The 23,003-nt window shown below is 44.5% G+C and overlaps 1 protein-coding gene across 3 annotated transcripts in view; it reads left to right on the top strand.

Moving 5' to 3' along the window:
• The window catches only part of DRD3 (dopamine receptor D3), a 44,057-nt gene extending 21,502 nt beyond the window's left edge, over window positions 1-22,555 (top strand). The window contains exons 4-8 of one of the 3 annotated variants that reach the window (XM_008580154.1): window positions 8,055-8,197; window positions 16,421-16,617; window positions 17,743-17,820; window positions 20,797-21,139; window positions 22,261-22,555. In XM_008580154.1, coding sequence (XP_008578376.1) covers window positions 8,055-8,197; window positions 16,421-16,617; window positions 17,743-17,820; window positions 20,797-21,139; window positions 22,261-22,457 — 958 coding nt within the window. In that variant the 3' untranslated portion in view covers window positions 22,458-22,555. The remainder of the gene's footprint in view (window positions 1-8,054; window positions 8,198-16,420; window positions 16,618-17,742; window positions 17,821-20,796; window positions 21,140-22,260) is intronic. The other 2 variants (XM_008580171.1, XM_008580163.1) reach the window with 2 other exon arrangements.
• Window positions 22,556-23,003: the final 448 nt, after the last annotated feature.

Raw genomic sequence — 23,003 nt, 5'->3', positions numbered from 1 at the left:
ATGGATGAATTGTGGGGGTTGTGAATTATTTCAATAAAGCTCTTAAAAATGGAAGAGCCAGAGATTTTCTAATTTTTTAGCTCTAACATTTAAGTCTTATGTAATTTCTGGACACTTAGTACATAATTTCTGAAATATATTATTTACAGAAGTAGTGGCTGCAGCTGGTTTGCTTTATCCTCAACTCCACCACCCTAAACCCTTACAGGAGACCTAGCTTCTTACCACCTGCAAATCTCCCTGCTGTGCCTATGACAGAGCCTTGAACAAAGAGTATTAAACTGAACGCAGTGGCTGCCTGAGGGTAGCTAATGTTCTTACCACAAATGGTCACCCTCAGGAAGGACATGAGAGGATGGGAGAAGAGATGCATAAAGAGTGTCTAGAGAGGGTCTGGGACAGCCCTCTCCCAGCCCTCCTAGCTCCTGACCCTCCTCTCTACCCTCTTGAGAGTATGCCTATACACCCCACTCACGTGCATTCATACACTGCGGTTGAGGCTGTGCAGGTGTTGAGACGGAATTCAGCCAGTGCTTCATTTGCCACAGCTTGAATCAGCCATGAGAGAGTGCTTTTTCGTAATTTGCCAGCCAGGAGGGCCGACAAACCTACATGAGAGCACCATTTCACTGACCCACACTTCTACTCTCACCACTTAAAACAGAACCAACAAGAATAAACCTTGAGTTGACTTCTATCCCATATAGGAAAACTCCTAGAATGCATAGCACTCACCTACCTGAAACCTGAGGGTCGAGCTACATCTTAGATCCCAATGGAGGAGGCTCACTTCTGGGCTTGAATTTCTGTAGTGGTCACCAGCCCTCAAAACGGAGCCTCCTCCCTATTCTATATATGAAAATAGGCCTTGGAAAAGCTGTGTCCATTTTCCTTCTCAGAAGTTTGCAGTACACAGCATTAAATTCTGTTCATGTGATGGCAAATAGCTGGTCAATTCATTTAAAATGCTGTAATTCACACAGACCTTTGGTCTTTACACAATGCCAGTCACCAGCCTGACAAACTTGACCAAATGGATTGAGTATTTTTTGGTCATGAAGCCCTGGTCTGTAATAACAGGGTGGTAAGAGATAGGGAAGAAAAGGAAATGATAAAAGGCTTTTGAAAGCAAGTAATACTATTGTCATTAGATTCCTAGGCAGAGCTGTGGATGCCTGGATAATGCCGCCTTTTCTTTCTAAAAAGCAGAGTGGGAAGTCTTCTGCACACAAGCACCCACCCCCTTGGCTCCTTGCCTCCCTAGCAGGCCAGCCCCCTCCCATCACATCCTGGGTCAGCACTAACTGTGGGGGAAAGGGCTGAGAATGTGTCAGAAGAGGAGGACACGACCAAGCGGTGAGAATTAGAGTCCTCCGCAAGGAGCCCAGGAATAATGCAACCGAATCCATTCACCAGGGAGTTCTTTAAGTGGCTCTCACATGGCACCCATCACACAGGCAAGCCTCCGCGTCTTTGCAGCGAGCACAATAGGTACCAGATGAGTCACAGGCACCTTGGATTTTTAGTTTGCATCTAAATAAGCACTTTATATTTGCAAAGGGCTTTCCAGTCATTTGCAAAAAGCTTTCTCGTTCAACAAGTCCACGAGGGGAGTCCACAGAACTAAGGATTTATTGAGCCCCCTGTCTGACCAAATAAAAGGTGGTGAAAAGCAGCCTTCACAGAGCCCTGGGGCTCATTAAGCCCAGGCGGGGAGTTAGAGTCAGGCCCTCCCACCCAGGCCAGTGTCTTTCCTCCCGCCCTGCCAGCTTCCTGAAGAGGCACCCTCATCAGTTCCCCGCCCCCCCAACACACATCTCCACCCTGAGACAGGGCTCCAGGGTGGAGGTGGAATTCTGCAAGGGTATTGAGACCTTCTGAACCGTGACAAGCCATGCAGACCCCACTCACAGAATTGGGAGTCAGAAGGCAACACACATCTCCACCCTGAGACAGGGCTCCAGGGTGGAGGTGGAATTCTGCAAGGGTACTGAGACCTTCTGAACCGTGACAAGCCATGCAGACCCCACTCACAGAATTGGGAGTCAGAAGGGGAATCATAGTTAACTCACTTGAACAGAAATGTTCAATATTTGCATAGGGTCCTGTAGCCGTTTTAGCACAAGGTGTGGGATTAGAAACTGAGTCTCCCGTGCTCAGTTTTCTGTCTGTTTCAGTGAGTGTCCCCTTCACGGGTGGAGGTGGGAATGGGACACTAAGGAAGGGCTTCTGGCCAGGCTGGCAGCCCACCTCTATAGCTGCAATTTTCTTGAAGTAAATGGAGACATTTCCTATATCTTCCATGCCCTGGCTATCACTGTGCTAATCTAACTTGCATGAGACTAGAAGCAACAACAACAAAAATAAAAACAGCTACCATTTATTTAGCCTGTACTATGTGACAGGCACTAACAGCTTTTCATTTATTATTGCTAACCTTCACAACAACCTGGCAAGGCAGGTGTATTATCCCCATTTGACAAATAAAGATTCCGAGGCTAGAATGAGCAGGTCGGCTTGCCAGGCTCGCACAGCCAGTAGGTACAGGAGTAAGGGCTCAGTTGGCTTCTTTCTACTACAGCACACTGCCTTACTCAGAGATGCTGAGGTGCCAGCCGCTTTCCCGGCCCCCTAGCTCTGGAGTCGTACAGCCTGGCCAAAACCCCAGGCTGCATGGCTTGATAGCAAATGTGACCTTGGGCAAGTCAATTAACCTCTCAGGTCCTCAGTTCCCTTATCTGTCTAGCAGAGGTAATAGCAACTACCTCAAAGGGTTGTTAGGAGGATGAAATGGGAAGACAACCATAAACTCACCGAGATGAATAATCACTGATCTCTCGGGCTAGCACAATAATAATGACAACAACAATAACAAATAGTCTTTTCAATGTTTAATATGTACCAGGCATTTTGCTAAAGAACTTCACAGAGATAATCTCAGTCAATATTTATAACAGCCCTATGGGGCAGGAATCATTATCCCCATTGTACAGATAAGGAAACTGAGTCTCAGAGAAGTCAAACCACTGGCCACCGCCACACAGGAAAGTGGCAGAGCTGGGATTCTGACGCTAATCAGTGTTTCCAAAGCCCACGGACTTAACCACCACGCACACCGCCGGTGCCCGGGTCCGCAGGGTAAGCAACACCAGAAAAGGCCCAGAGAGCTAGGAGCTCAAACACAGGGGAGGGGGCCCTGGCACAGGGGCGACGGGGCGGCCCTGGGATGTCCCCATGAGCGCGGCGGGCCCACGTTCAGAAGTGGCCCTGGGCCGAGCCCAGCCCTGCCCTCCGGGGACTCTGGTGCCGCCCTCGCCTGCGGGCGGGCGGGCATCCGCAATCGCTGGAGGGGGAACCAGAGGCGAAGCAGTCTGCTCGGGTGGGAACTCGGGGTCCCTGCGGGGCTCAGGAGCCGGGGCCGGGCTGTCCCTCTCTGCCTCCCCGCAGAGCCTGGAGAGCCCCCAGCTGTGCGGCGAACTTCTCACCCCGGCTGAGCTGGCGGAGTTCTCGCTGCATTATGGTGCCCTCCGATGGCTGATTCCGGAACTGCTTCGGTGTCTGTCACCAAATCCTCCTCCATTCTAACAGTTTGAGGGTGTTTTAAAAAGAATGAGGAAAAAATGTAATGTAACAGTGGTACACTGTAGGCTCGTCTCTCATTTCTCACCCCAAGATAACAAGCATCTCTGACAGAGAAATTTTCCCTAACGCAGACTTTCTTAAACTTGTCTATGCTATAAAAATGTACTTGCTTGTTAAAAATACACATTTCTGGGTTCCACTTCAGAAACGATTGACAAAATCTCCAGGGGCATGGCCTGGGAATCCGCATTTTAACAGGACCTACAGGCGACTAACAGAATAAAGCTAATTGGGGAAACTCGATTCTGGGCATCCACTGTGCTTCCACGTACAAACCAGCTTGCCATGCCGAATTTCCTGAAGAAGCCCAGTCCCCCACAAGGCCTCAGAGACTTGTCCACGCCCTTGAGAGGGGGTGGAGCACTGGGGAGAGAAACTGGCCTCAGAGGTGGAGACCTGGCTCTGCTACGACCCACTGCAGGAACTTAGGCTCATCATTAACCTCCAGTGTTTCTGCCTCCTCCTGTATAAAATGGAGCCAGAGTTCACTACATTAGATGGCTCATGAAATTAATGGCATCTCTGAGGAGTTACTGAATATTACAGCATATTTAGGAAAGTATTCAGCTCTCAGTGGTGTGCTGGATGGCTACAGGAGCAGATTGGGAAATTTTAGGAATTTTTTGAGCCAGTTATTAAACCTTTGATGGTAGCTTGAGATGGACAATGGTGGGAGTATTTACACCATGGAAATTGGCAAATGTCACAAATAAGGACTTTTCACCTGGAGATCCAGTTGTTAGCCATTTACCAGCATACCACTGAATACACAAGATGGTCAGACTCTTTTACATCCAAGGACCTTATGTAAATGGGAGGTTTTGGACCAACTGTAGGTCTGGGCCAGAGGAAGAGTGGGTCACAGCTTTCCTTCACCCACCGTGTTCGTGACAGCAGCAGGACTCAAGGTGCAGGCTGTCCTCCAAGATGCCTCAGAGTCACACATTTGATTTGAAGCCTTGAGGAGAGTAAGAGGCCTGGAGGAACGCCACATGCTACTTGCTCTGCTCCTTCATAGCCACGGGAGGGACTCAAAGGAGGACTTGCAAGTGCACCAGAAGAAGGGAACTGGTTTATCAGTGGTTTGGGGTTGGTGGTGGGATCTTAATTTGACCTTTTTAAATAAGGACCTCTATTTCTTCCTCTTGAGAAAGAAGCTACCTTTGTCACACATCATGGTGCTGAGGCCAAGTCCTGCAGAGTTTACCTTTATCTCAGAACTCACTGACTGTAAGCTGCTCTTTTGAGAACACTAATGTTACACTCTAAAACTGGATGTACAAGAGGCAGATTCAGGCAGTGCTGGTACATAGCAGCTGGGCACAGACAGGAGCATCAGGGAGCATTGCCCTACCCCCTCCATCCCAGCAAATATCCTTCCCTTCTCCAGCCCCAAGCCTTAATGTGCATGAGAAAGGTGAAGGAGGCTCCTGCCCTGAATCTGGTTCCAGGTTCCCTGGAAACTGAGAAGACAAACATGTTAAGCCATATGTAGAGCCAGCTATATACCTTAGATCCTTGGAGTTTGGCTGAGATTAGAACTGTCCTCTTATGAGGAAGGAGCCTTCATGACCCTTGAGATGATCAGTCAACCGCTTCTACCTACTTGCCTTGTGCAAAGACCTATGGGGAATACCAAGGCTATAAGATGATTTGAGCCATCAGGTAACAATCATGTGGAGGCTATCTCTCTCCAGCCACCAGACAAGTTCAATAATGAGGCAAGACAACTGCATGCAGGAAGGCAATGTAATTGATTGAGTTAGGAGTGTTATGAGTGCAGAGTTAGAGGTCTCTGTAAGATGGAGAGGACTGGGAAGGTTTCTGGATTAAGGGAGGACAAGGTTGAGCTACCCAGGGAAGAAGAAGGGATAATGGGTTGAACAAAGACTCCAGTCTCTGACAATTAAAGAGCACCCATCACTAGGCCAGTTTGGCTGGCGCTATGAGTATCAGGGATTAAAGGGAGGTCAGGTTGGCAAGGTAAGTTGAGATCATGATGAGGAAGGTTAAGTTTGACCTATGGGTAAAAGATGAGCCATTGAGAGTTGTATTCATTTTCTATTGCTGTGGAAAAAAGTATCACAAATTTAAGGCTTAAACTACACCCATTTTTTAATCTCACATTTTCTGTAAGTCAGATCTCTGTGCACAGTGTAGGTAGGTTCTCTGCTCAGAGTCTCACAAGGCTGAAATCAAAGTGTAGGCTGGGTTGTGTTTTCATCTGGAGCTTGGGGTCCTCTTCCAAACTCATTCAGGTCATTGGTAGAATTCAGTTCCTTGCAGTTGTAGGACTGAAGTTCCCACTTTCTTGCTGGCTCTCAGCCAGGGCTGTTCTCAGCTCCTGTAGGCCTTTTGCCATTTGCTGCCAAGTGATCCTTTCCAAAACATGAAAATTTGCTCCTTCACGGTCAGTGGGATGATTTCTCATGCTTTGAATCTCTCTGAATTCAGACATGGTCCAGGCCCTTATAAAAGCTCACCAATTAGGTCAGGCCCACCCAGGCTGATCTCCCTATTGATTAACTTAAAGTTAACTGATTAGTAATGACAGAAATGATATTATATCATGTACATAGGTTCAGCCAACATGCAACAGGACAGAATTATACAGGGCAGAAATCGTGGGGGCTGTCTTAGAATTCTGCCTATCTCAGACAGTTTTCAGCTGGGGAGGTGGGGGAGGGAGACTTGAGGAAATTACCAGTCAGGAGCTGGTAGCCATCATAGAGAGCAGCTAGTAGGAAAAGGATGGGTGGACAGATGAGGGAGACATCGTAATGGATAAACTTACAGGACCTGTGTTCCTCTGCCTGGAGTGTCCCTCCCACCCTTACTTTGTGGCTGATCCCCCTCTAACAGCCCTCACTTCCCCGCCCACTCTGTTGGTTTGCCCCTTCCTCACCTCCTTGTCTATTCTCTAACACATCACCCAGCTTATATCTTTCATGGCACTCTTCATTTTATATTAACATCTTTTTTTTTTTCTCATTCATCCGCTCTGCTCAACTCTAAGCTAAATGAGGACAGGGACAATGTCCGTTTTGCACATCTCTATATATCCAGAATAGAGCCTGACATATAGTAGGGACTCAAATACTGAATGAAAGGTTAAATGAATGAGTGAGCAAATATATGGAAACGTCAAGGGAGAGTCAAAAGGCCTGAGTATTGGGTCCGGATGTCTTGAAGAAAGGCAGACAGCAGAACTAGAACAAGGGATGCAGGGAGCTGGGGAGATCTGTTTCAGACACCTTGAGTTTGAGATGACTGTGGAACACCTGTCCAGGTAAGTTCAGCAAGCAGCTGGGTATATGTGTGAGGAGTTGCCACAGAAAATAAAACAATTTTCCATGAGAGCAAAGAGCACGTAAAAGCATGAAAACTGGATTTTAAAAAAGCCTCCATTGTATATTACTCATGTCTATTTTCAAAACCTCTGCTACTTGGAATAGTCATCAGTACAAGGGTTAGAATTTATATTAGGATACAAGCAGGGAGTAAACATTCTTTTGGGGCACCGTCCTATCACTGTCTGAAAAACTGTGGGGGATAGTAGAGGTGCCCTGACCAGCACCCAGCGACTTCAGAGTGGAGGTGGGTGACTGCAGGCCGGCTGTGCTGGGCGATCAGTCAGAGCTGGTGCAGAAGTGCCCTGCTGCCCAGCGATGCTGTGTTCACCTTCACAGTCTTCCTCCCTTTCTCTGTTCATCCCCCTCAATGAGTTCTTCATCTCGACCTTTCTGTTATTTTCACTCAAACACCCTTTTCTCCCTAACTTTCTCCAACTAAATTATTTTCCCCTGCCATATGTATCATGGACCGAAATTAAGGCTGTTGAGGCAGAAGTCATTTTATGAAGGTTTATGTACAGCCAATGTGAAGATCAACCTGAGAAACACAGACTAACAAAGTTGAGAAGTGCCCCAAAGTCTGTTATAAGTGAAAGATTTTATGGGAAAGTTTAGAAAAGGAAGAGGGACTCCCCACACTGGCGTTGTCCAGTTTTCATTGGTGGGTAAAGTGCAGAGGTTACAACTATTGGTTACAGATTACAGCACATCAGCAAAACATGTCTACGTGCAGGACAAGCGTCTACGTGTAGATGATGCTTTGGCTAATCTGAAAGATAACTTGGTGGCTTACTCAGAGTTAAGTACATTAATTGGTACATTAACAATTTTAAGAACTTACATGAATTCTTCGGTTAAGAACAGGATGTTTCACCCAAGTCACAAGGCCCCCTTCAAGGCAATTGATGTTTTTGTTAGAGAACTGCTTATGTAGCTGAGTCGGCTACAGGTCATCAGTATCAAACTGATTATTTCTAAAGTAACCTCTTTTGACTTGTCATTTGGACAGTTCCCCGCGCTATCTCTTCATGCCTATCCTTACTCCCCTTCCTTTTTCAGGTACACCGCGGTGGTCATGCCAGTTCACTACCAGCATGGCACAGGACAGAGCTCCTGTCGGCGTGTGGCCCTCATGATTACAGCCGTCTGGGTACTGGCCTTTGCCGTGTCCTGCCCTCTCCTCTTTGGCTTCAACACCACAGGTAACAATGATGGCTTCACTTCCAGCACTCATTTGATTCACAGCACACCCAAGTGGCTGCGAGTGGTACCCAAACCTGAGATTTCTGACCCCTGGTCTGTGTAATTTGAAATCAAATGAGGATGTATAGACTGCAAAGCTCTGGCCTTTGTTGGTTATGAATAAAATATAAAACAAAACCTCATCAATCGTTGGCACAGGGAGAAAGTTCTGCCCCAATTAATGAAAAGTCTGGCTCATTCTTATTTTGAAAGAAATGTCATTGTACTCATTTGTATAAATGTACCAGTTAAAAAACCAAGCCAAGTGTAATTTGAAATCAAATGAGGATGCATAGAATGCAAGGCTCTGGCCTTTGTTGGTTATGAATAAAATATAAAGCAAAACCTCATCAATCGTTGGCACAGGGAGAAAGTTCTGCCCCAATTAATGAAAAGTCTGGCTCATTCCTATTTTGAAAGAAATGTCATTGTACTCATTTGTATAAATGTACCAGTTAAAAAACCAAGCCATATTAATAATTCAGGTGAGTTTTGCTAATGAAAAGATGACAACTTATAACAGACTTACAGTGCAAAATAACATAGCATAAAAGTCCTGGAATAGGATATATATTTCTAACTTTTTACTCAATAAGAATCATCTCTGGCACTTGGGAACTAGTATAGATTCCCAAATTACTAGAGCATGTATTTTTTATTTTTCATATACAGAAATTCTGGCTACAATGGTTGGCACATGCTACATATTCTACTGGAAGGATGGATGGATAGATGGATGAACAATCTGAGATGCTTTGAATTTTAAGCATATGACACCAATCTATAGTTACACCACATATGGATCAGTGCCTTCTGTGTCTGTACCATGTTCATCTTTCAGCCTCAGGAATTTCATGTGTTGAATGAAAGTTATTAACACATATAGTAAAGTTATGGTTATTGACAATATACACTGAGTGTTTGCTAAGAGAGATCTGATTGACTAGTGTTCTAGTGTTCATCTGGATTTCTTATTCTGTCCATTAGGATTCGTTAATTCAATTCCTACTATGTTCCAGGTTCACAAATTTCTGGTATATATGTACTAGTCCCATAGCCATGTGCTTATGTATGCAGATATTACATGTAACATATTACATATAAATACAGACAAATCCTAACTTGTCTTCCACGTGTCATTTTCTGGACAATAATCTAAAAGTCAGAACATATATAGGAAAATAGAGACTTTGGAGTCAGAAAAACCTAGATGCAAATTCTAGCTCTACTACTTACCAGCTGTGTCTCCTTGAACAAGCTACTTAACTATTCTGAGTTTGGTTTCCTTACTGGGAAATTTGGGATAATAATACAGTGGATCATAAACTTAAGCAAAGTCAAATATATAGACTCAGCCTATATATTTAGTTAGGAAGTTTTCAATATTTATTTCTATCTATGGCCCCCTACAAATAAGCCCAGCAACTTCACCTCTAAAATTACATGTTTTATATGAACTCTATAATATATGACACATTACTATATGTATCATACATCTTTATTTATTATGGTTCAGGGTTATAATAAAACTCTGTATATCTTTAAATGTGATTCAGGGGATTTTCAAAGCAATTTTTTTTTTTTTTTTTTTGGTCTTTTTTCGTGTCCGGCAACGGATCACAACCCTCAGTGTCGCGCCCGGACCGGGACCGGCACAGGATCGCAACGCTCGGTGTTGCTCCCGCACCTCGCTCAGCCAGTGAGCGGAAACCAGTCTGTATGTGGGATCCGAACCCTCGGCGGGAGCGCCACCTGGCTCTCAAGCGGCGCACTGTAGCAGTGCGCCACCGGGCCGGCCCTCAAAGCAAGTTTTAAGCCTATGTAATTTTCACTTTATTCATTGACTTCAGAATCTAACCCTACATATGCTATAACTCCACTCTACCTCCTTCACAGAGACTCTGCAATTAAATGAGGATTAAGTTGGGAAAACATATGTGGCACATACCACGTGCTCGAGGTCAGGCTTGTTTCTCTGCCACATTCATAGTTAAGTAGCCAAGTTATCAACAAATATTTGCCTGGTTCACCCAGGGTGTTCCTAAAATATGATGTTGTTATCATCTTTGCATTGCTCTTTACCATTCATTATTTGTTTGTTTGTTTGTTTGTTTGTTTGTTTTGACCGGTAAGGGGATCACAATCCTCAGCTTTGTGTCATCCGCACCACGCTCAGCCAGTGAGCGCACCGGCCATCCCTATATAGGATCCGAACCTGCAGGCTTGGCACTACCAGTGCTGCACTCTCCCGAGTGAGCCATGGGGCCGGCCCATTACTTGATTATTTTAATGGAATAACACTTTATACACATAAACACGCTTGCACATGCGCACATTGCAAAGCAACATCTAACACAGCTGTAGAGGCTGGCTCTGTGGCACTAAAATACCCTTTTTGGTGAGTGTTAAATGCTTCATGGGTCAGTCAGATAACTAAGTCCCCTTCTATAACCGTGTCTCTACATGAAAATGCACTCTAAGTTGGAATTTGTAGTGAGGGGCACTTAACAAGCACCGCTCAGCCCGGGCCTGCTGCACATCCCACTACACTATAACCGTGTCTCTACATGAAAATGCACTCTAAGTTGGAATTTGTAGTGAGGGGCACTTACTTAACAAGCACCGCTCAGCCCGGGCCTGCTGCACATCCCACTACGTTTGCAGGGCTGAGCGTGGTTCCTTTTGCTCATTCTCGGAGGCTGGCGGGGGCGGCCTGGCTCACTCTCACAGACACATACACCCTGGCAACGGTTGAAACAGTCTCAAAATCTGACATTAGACAGACTTGCCAGCTAATGTCAACATCTAAAGTAAAGAAGAATGATGAGCTAATGGCAACGTTGTTGCCACCAGTGAGATCATTATTGTTCCAGAAACAAAACTCAGAAAATCTTTCCAAAAGGATTTTCAAATATAGAATCGAGAAGGCAAAAGAGGCTTGTGACTTAGCATGTGCGCTCTCGCTTCTCTCTCGTCTCTCACAGTCTGTCTTACTTTTAAGTTGATGAATTAATAACACCGCAGTAAGCCCTCCCATTATTCACATACTGTGTCAAAGTGTCAGGTCTGTTTTAAGAGCCCCATAAATATTAGCTGGTGTTATTGTTGTTATTATTTATTAGAAAAGGTTTCTGGGCCTCAGAATTTAACCACGTATCTGCTTCGTGGAAGATCTAAGCAGTAAGTAGTTCTGCTGGTGGCTGTAGAGGAGATGAGTTGCCTCCTTCTAGAACTCAGTTCAGGGAATAGGAGAGCAGAACACAAGACGGGAAAGCCCTGCCATCCTTCTCGGCCTCAATCTGACCTTCATGGTACAGCTTCCTTATTCTGATAGATGTGGGTTTCTCCAGCACTTCTCCCATCTTTAAGGAATTTCCCAAGTGCATTCAAAAGCCTAATACAAATGGATTCTCTCAGCCATTTTTTCTACTCCCCGTGTGGAATGTAGAGGGAAAAGGCAGGATACTGCCACTAACGCCCCACGCTGGAAGCAGCTGGACTTTCACTAAGAAGTGCAATGCGATAAAGAAGTTTCTGGCAGAGCTGTTCTTTTAATGACATGGGCTGACTCATGCGATTATGAATTGTTAGAGAACATAAAATAGAGAAAAGTGGAACTTCAGTCTCTTCCAACTTGGAGTTGCTCCTGTTCTCTGAGGAAAGAGTAACATAAGGTGGGATCTCAGCTCACAGAGAGTTCCAAGGTTGTGGGGCCTGACTGACCAGAGCTGCCCCCGCTCCAAGCAGAGGCCCAGCAGTCTAGCCAAATGTCACATCATCAACAGCCCCTACTGACAGCACAGCATGGTATGTTGATGCTAGAGGAGACCCTAAGGATCCCTGAATGAGTAGCCCAATCCTTTTATTTCATTGATAAGAAAAAGAACTTGTATTTAAATTTCTGCTAAATCAGATAGCTATTGTGTTATAAAAAATAATTCTAGAATAAGCAATAAATGGTGACAGGATTTAAGAAAGCTTCGAGAGAAAAAACTTAAAGTTAAAAAGATTCTATCAGCTAGCTTGATTTTCCTTTGAAAAAAAGAAATGGAGGAGTGCTATTTATTTGATTTTTAGCAATAGAACCCCTCAGCTGGCTTTCAGAACACTGGAGCCAGGGACCTTGGTTGCTAAAAAGTTAAAAGAATAATGAAAGCACAAAGTTAAAAGAATAATAAGCTCATCCTAAAATCAGATTCATCAGCATCTCCTGTCTTTTAAATCAAATTGGGCTCAAATCCTTCAAGGAGTTTGAAGTTCACAAATCTTCCAAGTCAACCTGCTATGACCTTGCTGTTTATGTCACTATGGGGCTTGTTCCCAGGCTGGCCCACAAAGCCTCTTAGACCCCTTAGTAGAGCTCTTTAGTGTTTTTATTATGCAGCACAGTGCTTTGAGCACAGTAGGTGCTCTATAAAGGTTTGTTGAATGAGTAAGTAGATGAGTCTTCATCATCATCCTTTCCTCCTTCGATGCTGAGATTAGTTGGAATAAGCATCTTCAATCTCCGAGAATGAGGAGTAACACCCCACCCCCCAACCCCACCCCAACCTTCCGCGTTGTCCTCCGGCCAGTGAGTGCTGATGTGCTTATATAAAATGCTAGTTTGTACATTTTGCTCATTTATTCATCGTTCATATATTCATTCAATAGCTATTGTGCTGACAGCGCAGTACTGTTTTGGCTAAATCATCAAAGCGAGGCCCTGCACCTGCTAGGAAAGCCTCAGCTTCTCACAGGGTGGGGAGCTCACTGCCCTCACCACCTCTTCAGGACTCAGCAGAGAAGCTTTCTGAATTGCTGCTGTGTGGTGCCTCCCTCTGCCCTGCGGACAGTACAGACCTTCTGGGGACTGGGCCAGGGCCGCACTCATTGGCCACGTGTCCCCAGTGTCACTCTGCTTGCTACGCAGTCACAAGACCTCATAGCATGGGGAAATTCTGGGAGAGGCTGCAAAGCTCGGTCTAAGGATGGGCAGCGGTTTACTTAGGGAAGTGATGACAGTGCAAGTTCAGCAATTACATATGAGGGTCTTCATTGATCAGAGACCCTAAAATAGCTATGTGCCCCCTCTTCACTCTCCTTTCTCATACACATACTTTCAATATTTTATTTTGCACATGACAAAACATCAATAAGGTGTAATGAGATACATACATGGTTATACGTAGGTCTCCTTCCTACTGCAGATTGCTAGTTCCCCCACCTCCCTCCCTAGAAGCAAACACTAGTATTCTTGAAAGATAATGCTTGAAACAAACACACACGTGCACGTGCACACATGCATGTGTATGTGTAGCCATTTTTACACAAATAAAAGCATACCACACCCACTTCTGACTCTGGCTTTTTAAAAGTCGTTCATATATGTAAAATTTAGAGGTCAGCCTCCCAGAACCCAGAAGAGGGTAGAGGAGCATAGAGAGTGTGTGTGGAGGCACAGAGGGGGATGCCAGCACACAAAGGATGGCCACAAGGTGAGCGGTGGGAAGACAGCCCGGCCAGCCCTCTGGCCCCTTCCCACGGCAAAGCATGCTGAGACCCCCTCATTAGAGGAGGCATTTAAGTCATAGTCACACACTGACAACAGGGGAGCTGATGGCAGGGGAGGGATAACAGTCACACACTGATAACAGGGGAGCAGCCAACATGGCTTAAAGATTCAGAAAGAGCACCCGCTGCCACCCCATCCCTCCCCTCAACTCCATCACCCCCAGAATGCCAGAAGATGTCACTTTGGTGACCACTACTCCAACCTTAAAAGCCTTTCCTAAAGGATGTTGATGCAGGCTGTGGTGAGATGACATGAATTTTACCTGAATTTTACCCCTTTACCAAAAGAACCAGAGAATCTGGCAGTAGTTTATAAAGATTCGGAGGCAGCGTCATCATAAAAATGACTCACTCACCACCAAGCACACTCTTTCTTTTCATTTTAGTTCTTAGCTATCACTCCCTTCCCTCTCCCACAAACACTGATCCCTTCAAGGCTCTCTCCAAATTTCCATTCCAAATAATACCTTCCCTCTTCAGTTCAAAAGCTCAGAGCACACTCTTTCTTTTCATTTTAGTTCTTAGCTATCACTCCCTTCCCTCTCCCACAAACACCGATCCCTTCAAGGCTCTCTCCAAATTTCCATTCCAAATAATACCTTCCCTCTTCAGTTCAAAAGCTCAGGGAGGAAAATGATAAATAATTATTAGCAATAATAGTAAATAATAATAATAGTTATTGTTTGTTCTCATTAATCCTCACAACCATTATACAAGACAATATTTTTATCCTTCTTTTTCAGGTAATGAAACCTAGTTTGGGCATAGTAATGTGCCCAAGATCACAGTTAGTAAATGGCAGATCTGGGTCGTGAGATCTTGGGCTCTCTGATCTCTACCTACCTCAGAAGACCAAGAAGCAGAATGAGGGCTGATGTGGCCACTGCCCTCTCCCCACCAGCTTAACACCTGAGACTGTATCTTCTAAGTCCAGATTTTGGGTTGGAGAATCCCCAACCCTTTATGAAGACTGGCCAGCTGTGCCAACAGTTGTTGCTGACAGTGCTGGACGAAATGCAAATGTGCCATGTCACAGTGGCAGGGGGAGGGTGTATTAGTCTGTTTGTGTTGCTATAACAGAATACCTGAGACTGGGCAATTTATAAAGAAGAGAGGTTTATTTGGCTTATGACTCTGAGACAGCTGCATCTGGTGCAGGCCTCAGGCTGCTTCTACTGATGGCAGAAAGCAGCAGGTAACCAGTGGGTACAAGCAGATCACATGGCGAGGGGAAGCAAGAGAGGGAGAGAGAGAGAGAAGGTGCCAGGGTCTCTTCAAACAACCAGCTCTCACTGGAACTAATAGAGCGAGAACTCACTCATTAGGAGGAGTCCCCCCTCCCCTAGGGAGAGCATTAATCCATTAATGAGGGATCCACCCCCATGACTCAATCAGTTTCCAACACTGTCACATGGAGGTCAAATTTCCACATGAGTTTTGGAGGGGACAACACATCCAAACTCCATCAGAGAGGGAGAGTCAAAATTACAGGAAAAACATTGGTTTGGGGGTCAGACTGGCTGGGGAATGTATCCTTCAGACTGCACTGCCTTGGGCTGCTTGCTGAGCCTCCCTGAGCTTTAGTCTGCTCATCTGAGAATAGAGGCAGTAATGGCACCCACCTCACATAGCACTGCCTTAATGATTAGGTAAGATAACGTGTACAAAGCCCTTGGCTCATCACCTGGCAGATATTACCTTACTTCCCTTTTCTCTTTCAAGATGGGACAAGTTTAAGTCCCCATCCTGGGCATTGGAGGAATCTCAACTCCTGCTAGTGAAGAAGGCAAAACTTTAGGGACCTCCTAAGGTGGAGTGGCAGGAGCACGTCAGGTTATAAAGCAGGGACAAGGACCCTTCTGAATTCACATTCTCCACAGTGACAATATCATCACCAGCCCTCTTCCCAATCCACCCATGACCAGTGCTGGGATTCCCTTAAAGAACAAATGCCTGTCTTGTATTCAGCCGCCACCTGCCCCACATCCGAGATTCAGAACCGGAGACCTGGCATTCTCAGCAAAGAAGACTTCTTCCTTTCATTGCACTCCGACAGCCTCTAAGGTTTCCACACCAACAGGCCCTCTTCTGGGGGCTGCATCCCTCCCAGGAGCCTCCGTCCTGTGAAACTCCCTCCCCCTGCTTGCCTCCAGCCTCCCGGGCTGCATTCCCTGTGTGACATGTACCACATCATATGGAAGGGGTCATCTGTCTATCTAGACTGTTTGCTCCTTCAAGGGCAGACGGTGTCTTACTCATCTTTGCAGCCCCAGTGCAGAGCAGTGTCTGGCATATAATCATACCACATCATATGGAAGGGGTCATCTGTCTATCTAGACTGTTTGCTCCTTCAAGGGCAGACAGTGTCTTACTCATCTTTGCAGCCCCAGTGCAGAGCAGTGTCTGGCATATAATCATTGGTAAGTGTTTTTTTAAGTGTACTGTGAGAAACACAAAGATGAATTACCCTTAAGGAGCTGACAACATAGGTGTCTGTGACTGCATCCCCCTCCTCCATATGCATTAGAAGGTAGAGACACCGCACAGGATACAGGGCCATGTTTTGTGCTCCCTACTGAAGTGTAGGACTTGGCAGGCTGCTTTACCTTCTCCCCTTCTTTCACCCACAGGGGACCCCACTGTCTGCTCCATTTCCAACCCTGATTTTGTCATCTACTCTTCATTGGTGTCCTTCTACCTGCCCTTTGGAGTGACTGTCCTCATCTATGCCAGAATCTATGTGGTGTTGAGACAAAGGAGACGGAAACGGATTCTCACTCGACAGAACAGTCAGTGCATCAGTGTCAGGCACAGCTTCCCCCAACAAGTAAGCACTCTGGAGGGACAGAGGGAAGATAATACCCCACCCCCAGACCTCCCAGCCTTGTGTCCAGCAGCACATGATTTTTCCTGTATTGCTGCAGTGGAGACACAGATCCTCCTTCTAATCTGCTGGTATTGTCTGTGCATTGAAGGTAGGAAACCCAATCTCAAGAGTGCATTGGTAGTCTTCCCTAGAGCCCACTTAACTGGGCAAGATGATAGGATAGTTTCTGGGCTTGTTGTACTTCCCTTCAAAGTCTTTCATTTCCCCCAATGGCCAGCAGTTCAAATGTCCCACAGGTTTGAGGTTTTGGTGTGGCCTTGTTCCATAGTGGGCTCCCAGAATCAACTTTTTGTCCAAACCACTCATTCCAAGAATCATTGGAGTCTGTTGAAACCTTTTTTCCTTACTAGATTTGTCCCTGTGTCAAGGCACTGACCAGCTGGTGGAACAGAATACCGATGATGCATTTTATTGGGTCTTTCTAGGCTCTGAAAAGGAAGACTGTTGTCTTAGCACTGATCTTCCCATTGCTTGGGCTTTAAATTCTGCTTACCCTTGGCACATAGTAATTAACCCATGATATACTTAAAGCATGAATGGATTAATACTGATCACTTGTAATCTACTAGGGAAGGGACAGCAGGAATATTATACAGTGCCTGCCTTCATGGAGCATAGACTCTACACAAGCAAACAAAACACACCTTTGCCCAAAGTTAATGAACAGCCCAGAACTGAATAGGATGTTTGCCAAATGTGAGACAAAGATAATTAAGCATTCAGATATGAAATGCTATGGAGGTTATGAGAAAAGAAAGACCTACACGCTCAGAAAGGGCTTCATAGACAAAGTAAGAACTGAGTTTGATCTCAAAGGCAGACCCAATGCAACTGTCTAGGTCAATCTTTGATGACCTGAGTGAAGGTCAGACTCTCAAAGTTGAAGTCCCAAGTGTTGGGTAGAATAAGAACATTGGTCCCCATGAAATAGGAGGGCAGGACCCAAGGCTTAGGATATGAAAACATTGCATTCAAAGCATTGTCATGTTACATGGTTACGTATGACGTGGCTCAACTACATAGAGCTTAACCCACAACTGACTTTTTCTCCTTCAACTACCCTAGTCTTCTTGTCTACAGCTGCACCCCATTCAGCAGTTTTCAGTAAGGGCCAGATTTCCATCAGATGCCACAGGAAAAATAGTAAGTAGTCCACATCTTTGATTATAGGAAAAGAATAAGAGACCTTTTGTAGAGATGCTGGCTTGTCTCGATTCTGCTCCCACCCCAAAGTGAAATCTAGCCCCAATTCTCACACATATACCTGTAGTATACAACAAGATCTGAGATTCTGCCCAATTTAATCTTCAAAATAGAATTCACCAAATGGTATTCAGAAAGCATCTGACTATTGAATTAGATCCCAATGACTGGAGCCAATGACTCCTGGATGTGATATGAAGATGCCATCCAGAGCCTCCTGCATCAGAGGAAACAGGATAGCAATGAACCATACATGGACAGAGCCCAGAAGAGCAGAGAAAGGAGACTTTCAAGTGCTTGTTTGCCGTTGAATGTGGGTACAACCAGACAATTTCATGGTCACCCTGAAACTTGTCCTTCCAGTTCAAGCCATCTCTGCCTCCTCCAGCTGGCAAAGTGCAGAATGGAGCCTGGAAGTGTTAAATATAAGACCAGCATTCCTCTTCCTGAACTCCACATTAGGAATAAAACTTCAAAACCCCATGAAGAAGGTGTGAGCCTTGTCCAATCCCTCTAGTTAATTAACCACTTTTCACACAGGCCTGATGTAGCAATTAGAGGCTCTTGCTGTAAATGATGAAAGACAGGTAAGCAGCTTAACGCAGCCTGTGGTAGGATCCAAGATCTGATGGGGCTGCAAGGTCAAAAGGCCTGTGGAGGATTGGGTTCTGTTCTGCCATCTGGGAGTGGAGGGCTCTGCCAGCCAGACCCAGAGGAATCCGGTGTTTCCTCATGCTAGTCCTAGAGGTAGTGATAAGGGTTTGCAGAGAGAGCTGAAAGTACACTTGTCAATATATAATTGTGGAAGAATCACTTTCCTCCTATACAACTGAATTTCCACATCTGTAAAATGGAAACAGAATGTACTAGATCAGTGTTCTCAAATCTGAAAGTTCATAGATACTCCGAAGAATTTGTTCCCACTCCCGTAGTTTCAGAAATAATGCATTAGAAGTTAAATATTGTCACTTTTAGAAGATTAATAGGTGCCAGCTTAATCATAAACATAACCTTGGTTATAAATTGTCATTCAGATAAAACAGAATATGCTTATATTAATTATTAGAAAATCCCACCAAAATGAACACCAAAAAATTCCTAAAATATATTCTCCTAGAATCTGTAAGAATATCTCTGTGGAGCACAGTTTCAAAAACACTTAATCATCTTGAAGACCCCTTGCATTTATTCATTCATCCATTCAAGCATGTTTCTGAGTGTGTGCAAAGTGCCAGCACTGTGTGTCTGGAAGACTATGATTCCTGAACCAAGGAGAGGGAAATGAGGGTTTTGTTTGCTGACACTGACTAACTTAGGTAGGAATTTACTGCAAAGCTGTCAGGTAGCTCATGGCCTCAGTGAGAAGGTTGAAGAAGAGTTTCAGAAGATGCTGTTCATGCCTAAGGAACAATCTGGATAGAAGACCTAAGACACGGGGCATTGTATTTCACCTGCTAGATGAATTCTGAAGTCTCACTGCTTCACTAGTTACAATCCAAAGTCTCAGGAGTGAATCTCCTCAATTGGCCAGGCTTGGTTCATGTGCCAGGGCTCTAGCTGTGTGGGGGTGAAGGGGGGTGCGAGGGGGAGGGTGTGGTGTGAATATCTGCCTTTTATGGCTTCAGTAATGGGAGTTGGGGAGTCCTGCCCCCTATTCAAGATTGACATAAGTGTCTGATTTTTCCAGCATGGAAAGAAGTTCAGATGTTGGGCACCATACACATACCCTGCACCCCCCAAAAAAATACCAGAAAAATTTGCATATCTTTAGATTTCTTCTCTCAGAAGCTGTGTGGGGGTGAAGGGGGGTGCGAGGGGGAGGGTGTGGTGTGAATATCTGCCTTTTATGGTTTCAGTAATGGGAGTTGGGGAGTCCTGCCCCCTATTCAAGATTGACATAAGTGTTTGATTTTTCCAGCATGGAAAGAAGTTCAGATGTTGGGCACCATACACATACCCTGCACCCCCAAAAAAATACCAGAAAAATTTGCATATCTTTAGATTTCTTCTCTCAGAAGCCTACTTATCCCAAACCCATTTTTCTCAATTTCTTTTCTGTTTACAAATGAGGCTCAGAGACATTAAATTAACTTGCCCAAGGATATGTCTACTAAGTAGAAAAGTTAAGAAGAAATCCTGGGTTTTCTTTTTCTTTTTCTTTTTTAACTTTCTATTATGAAAAATTTCAAAAATTAAAAAAGCAGAAAGACAAATATAACAAACCCTCTAGTGGCCATCAGATAGCTTCAGCAATTATCATCTCGTGGTCAATCTTATTTCATCTACACTCCCACCTACATACAAACACCCACTGGATTGTTACAAAACAAATCCCAAATATCATATTATGTCAGCCAAAAATATTTCTGTAAGATCCTCTAAAGGGTACAGACTTTTTATAAAGCACATAACCACAAACAACATCACACTAAAAAAATTAATAATAGTTTCCTAATATCAAATAAATGTTCAATTTTCCCCAATTGTCTTGGAAATTTTTTATACTTGGTTTGGTTGAGTCAAAATTAAGATAAAACCCACACTTTACACTGGTAAATACTGTCATTGTTGTTGTTGTTGCAATTTATTTTTTGAAGAAACTGAGTCATTTTTCTTCTAGTTTCCCATGTTCCAGATTTTGCAGCTTACATCCAGTGGTGTCACTTATCGTGTTCCTCTGAATAGCCAGGTCATTCTAACTCAAGGCAGAACCACCATCCTGTGCTACCCTCCTCAAGAGATTGTTGCTATTATCAAATGTTCTCTATGTGGTAGGTGCTTTTTAGGTGTCAATTCAGAAGCAGAATTAATTTCCCTTAACTTCCCATGGTCCCACCGCTCTCTCAGATGTTCCCTCTGTAGGGTTCACACAATGTTGTTTTCCTCTTCCTTCTTTGCATTCTCTTTTCCCTTCAGGAACATTCAGAAGATAAACAATATCCCCAGAAATATCAGGACCCTCTCTTGTCACGCCTGCAGTCCCTGTCTCCTGGACAGGCACACATGGAGCTGAAGCACTACTACAGCATCTGCCAAGACTCCGCCTTGGGGCAACCACGCTTCCAAGAAGAAGGAGAGTTGAAAAAGGAGGAGAGGACTTGGAACTCCTTGAGCCCCACCATGGCACCCAAGCTCAGCTTAGAGGTTCGAAAACTCAGTAATGGGAGGTTATCAACATCCCTGAAACTGGGGCCCCTGCAACCTAGGGGAGTGCCACTTCGGGAGAAGAAGGCAACCCAAATGGTGGCCATTGTGCTTGGTAAGTTTGGGTCTGCTTGAGTTGGATTGGGTTGGGTTAGGTTGTGTTAAGTTAAATTAGGTAGGGCTGGTAGAGGGTGCTAGGGTAGCCACTTTTGACAAAAATTGGAAATCCAATAACAGTTGTACTCATGAAATGCTTATAGGGCAATTGGAAAAGGATTGTGTATAAATATTAACCCTATTGGAAACTCAGAAGATCTAGACTGAAACTTATGAAGCTAAACTAGCCACCTAATTGAGCTGTATTTTGCTGTCTATAATAGGAATTTATAACATATAAATCAAGTACTAAAGATAACGATTCAATAAAAGTGTCTAGCACATATTGAATATGTAATAAATGCTTACTTATTTTAAAATATTAAGTGAAAAACTAGGGATGCAAAGCATTACTGTCGTCTGGTATAATAACATCTAGATCATTTTAAACACAGAGAAAAAAAGACTGAAAAGAAATTCACCAAGATGTCAAAAGTGATTGTCTTTGAGTGGTGGGTAGCTATTTTTCTTCTTTCTACTTTTCTGTATTTACCAAGTTTTTCATAATGTATACAATCAGGGCTAATTTTTATAGTAAAAATATATGAACTTTATTTAAATAAGGAAATCAAAAATTGATAAGTCACAGGTACCGTATAGTTAGTGTAAGCAATTCATCTTGTTCACTGTCACTGAAAAACCTCAACTTTCTCATATATTAGGGACTTTGCTAGAACCCCTAGGTGTAATCTCTTCAACAGCAGGAACTGTGTCCATCACGTTTTTAAAGTCTTCTTCCCTATCAGCACACAGGATCATGTCTTGCATGGGCAGACATTAAATAAATGTCTGATTTGAACTGAGAAGGAGAAAAGACTAATAAACAACTACCTATAGACCAAACTAGAAAATTCATTTAGTAACAAAGGCCTGAGGTGAATAAAAGACGACAGCATGCAGTTTTCTCATCTAAAAAGAAATACGGCTAATTGCACCTACTTCGTAGGGTTGTTGTGAAAGGTAAATAGATACGTAAAACTTCCAGCATAGTGGCTGCATAAAGCAGACAACCATGAGTCACTTTGATGTTATGACAAAGGATTAAGCAAACCCTTTACTCAGTTTTTCTTCACAACCTAGGGACCTTCATTGTCTGCTGGCTGCCCTTCTTCTTGACCCACATTCTCAATACCCACTGCCATGCATGCCACGTGTCCTCAGAGCTCTACAGCGCCGCCACGTGGCTGGGCTACGTGAACAGTGCCCTCAACCCTGTCATCTACACCACCTTCAATGTCGAGTTCCGCAAAGCCTTCCACAAGATCCTGTCTTGCTAAAGGAGGAAAAGAGGAAACATTCCTCCTACCTACGTCTAGCTGCCAGGCCACTGGGCCACTAGCCAGGACCTGCTCAGAAAGACTGTGCCATGTCTTCTGGCATATGGTAGGAAGAAGATTCCTGGAGCCAGGATGGCCCTGCGTGGCATGTACAACCAACTGCTTCCTCCAAAGCAGAATGTTCTAACTCTCCAGCGAAAATCTGACTTCATTCTGACAGTCTTCAAATGGTTGGGAGGCCCCCGATAAGCAATAATCCAGAAAGAAGCTGATAAAACATGACCCTACACACATAAAAAATTGTCATTGGAGGCTCGATTCACTACAGTGAAGGAGAAATGAACAGATCTCATCCATTCCCAACTTGCTGGGGTCCCTGAAATCTCAGCCAGTGAAACACCTTGCAGAACAGCCAGTCTCTCTTCCTTCAAACCTCTAATTAACTGTCAGGCTAACCTTGTACTTTTGTGGGCCTATTTGTACTTTTGTGTAATTTTTTGGTCACTCCTTTCCTTCACTGTGTCCTAAAATATGAATGGCCAGTGC

The sequence above is a fragment of the Galeopterus variegatus genome, unplaced genomic scaffold (assembly GCF_000696425.1).
Source record: "Galeopterus variegatus unplaced genomic scaffold, G_variegatus-3.0.2 Scaffold84, whole genome shotgun sequence".
NCBI classification, from domain to species: domain Eukaryota; kingdom Metazoa; phylum Chordata; class Mammalia; order Dermoptera; family Cynocephalidae; genus Galeopterus; species Galeopterus variegatus.
The sequence above is the reverse complement of the archived record's forward strand: the minus strand, read 5'-3'. Positions and strand labels throughout refer to the sequence as shown.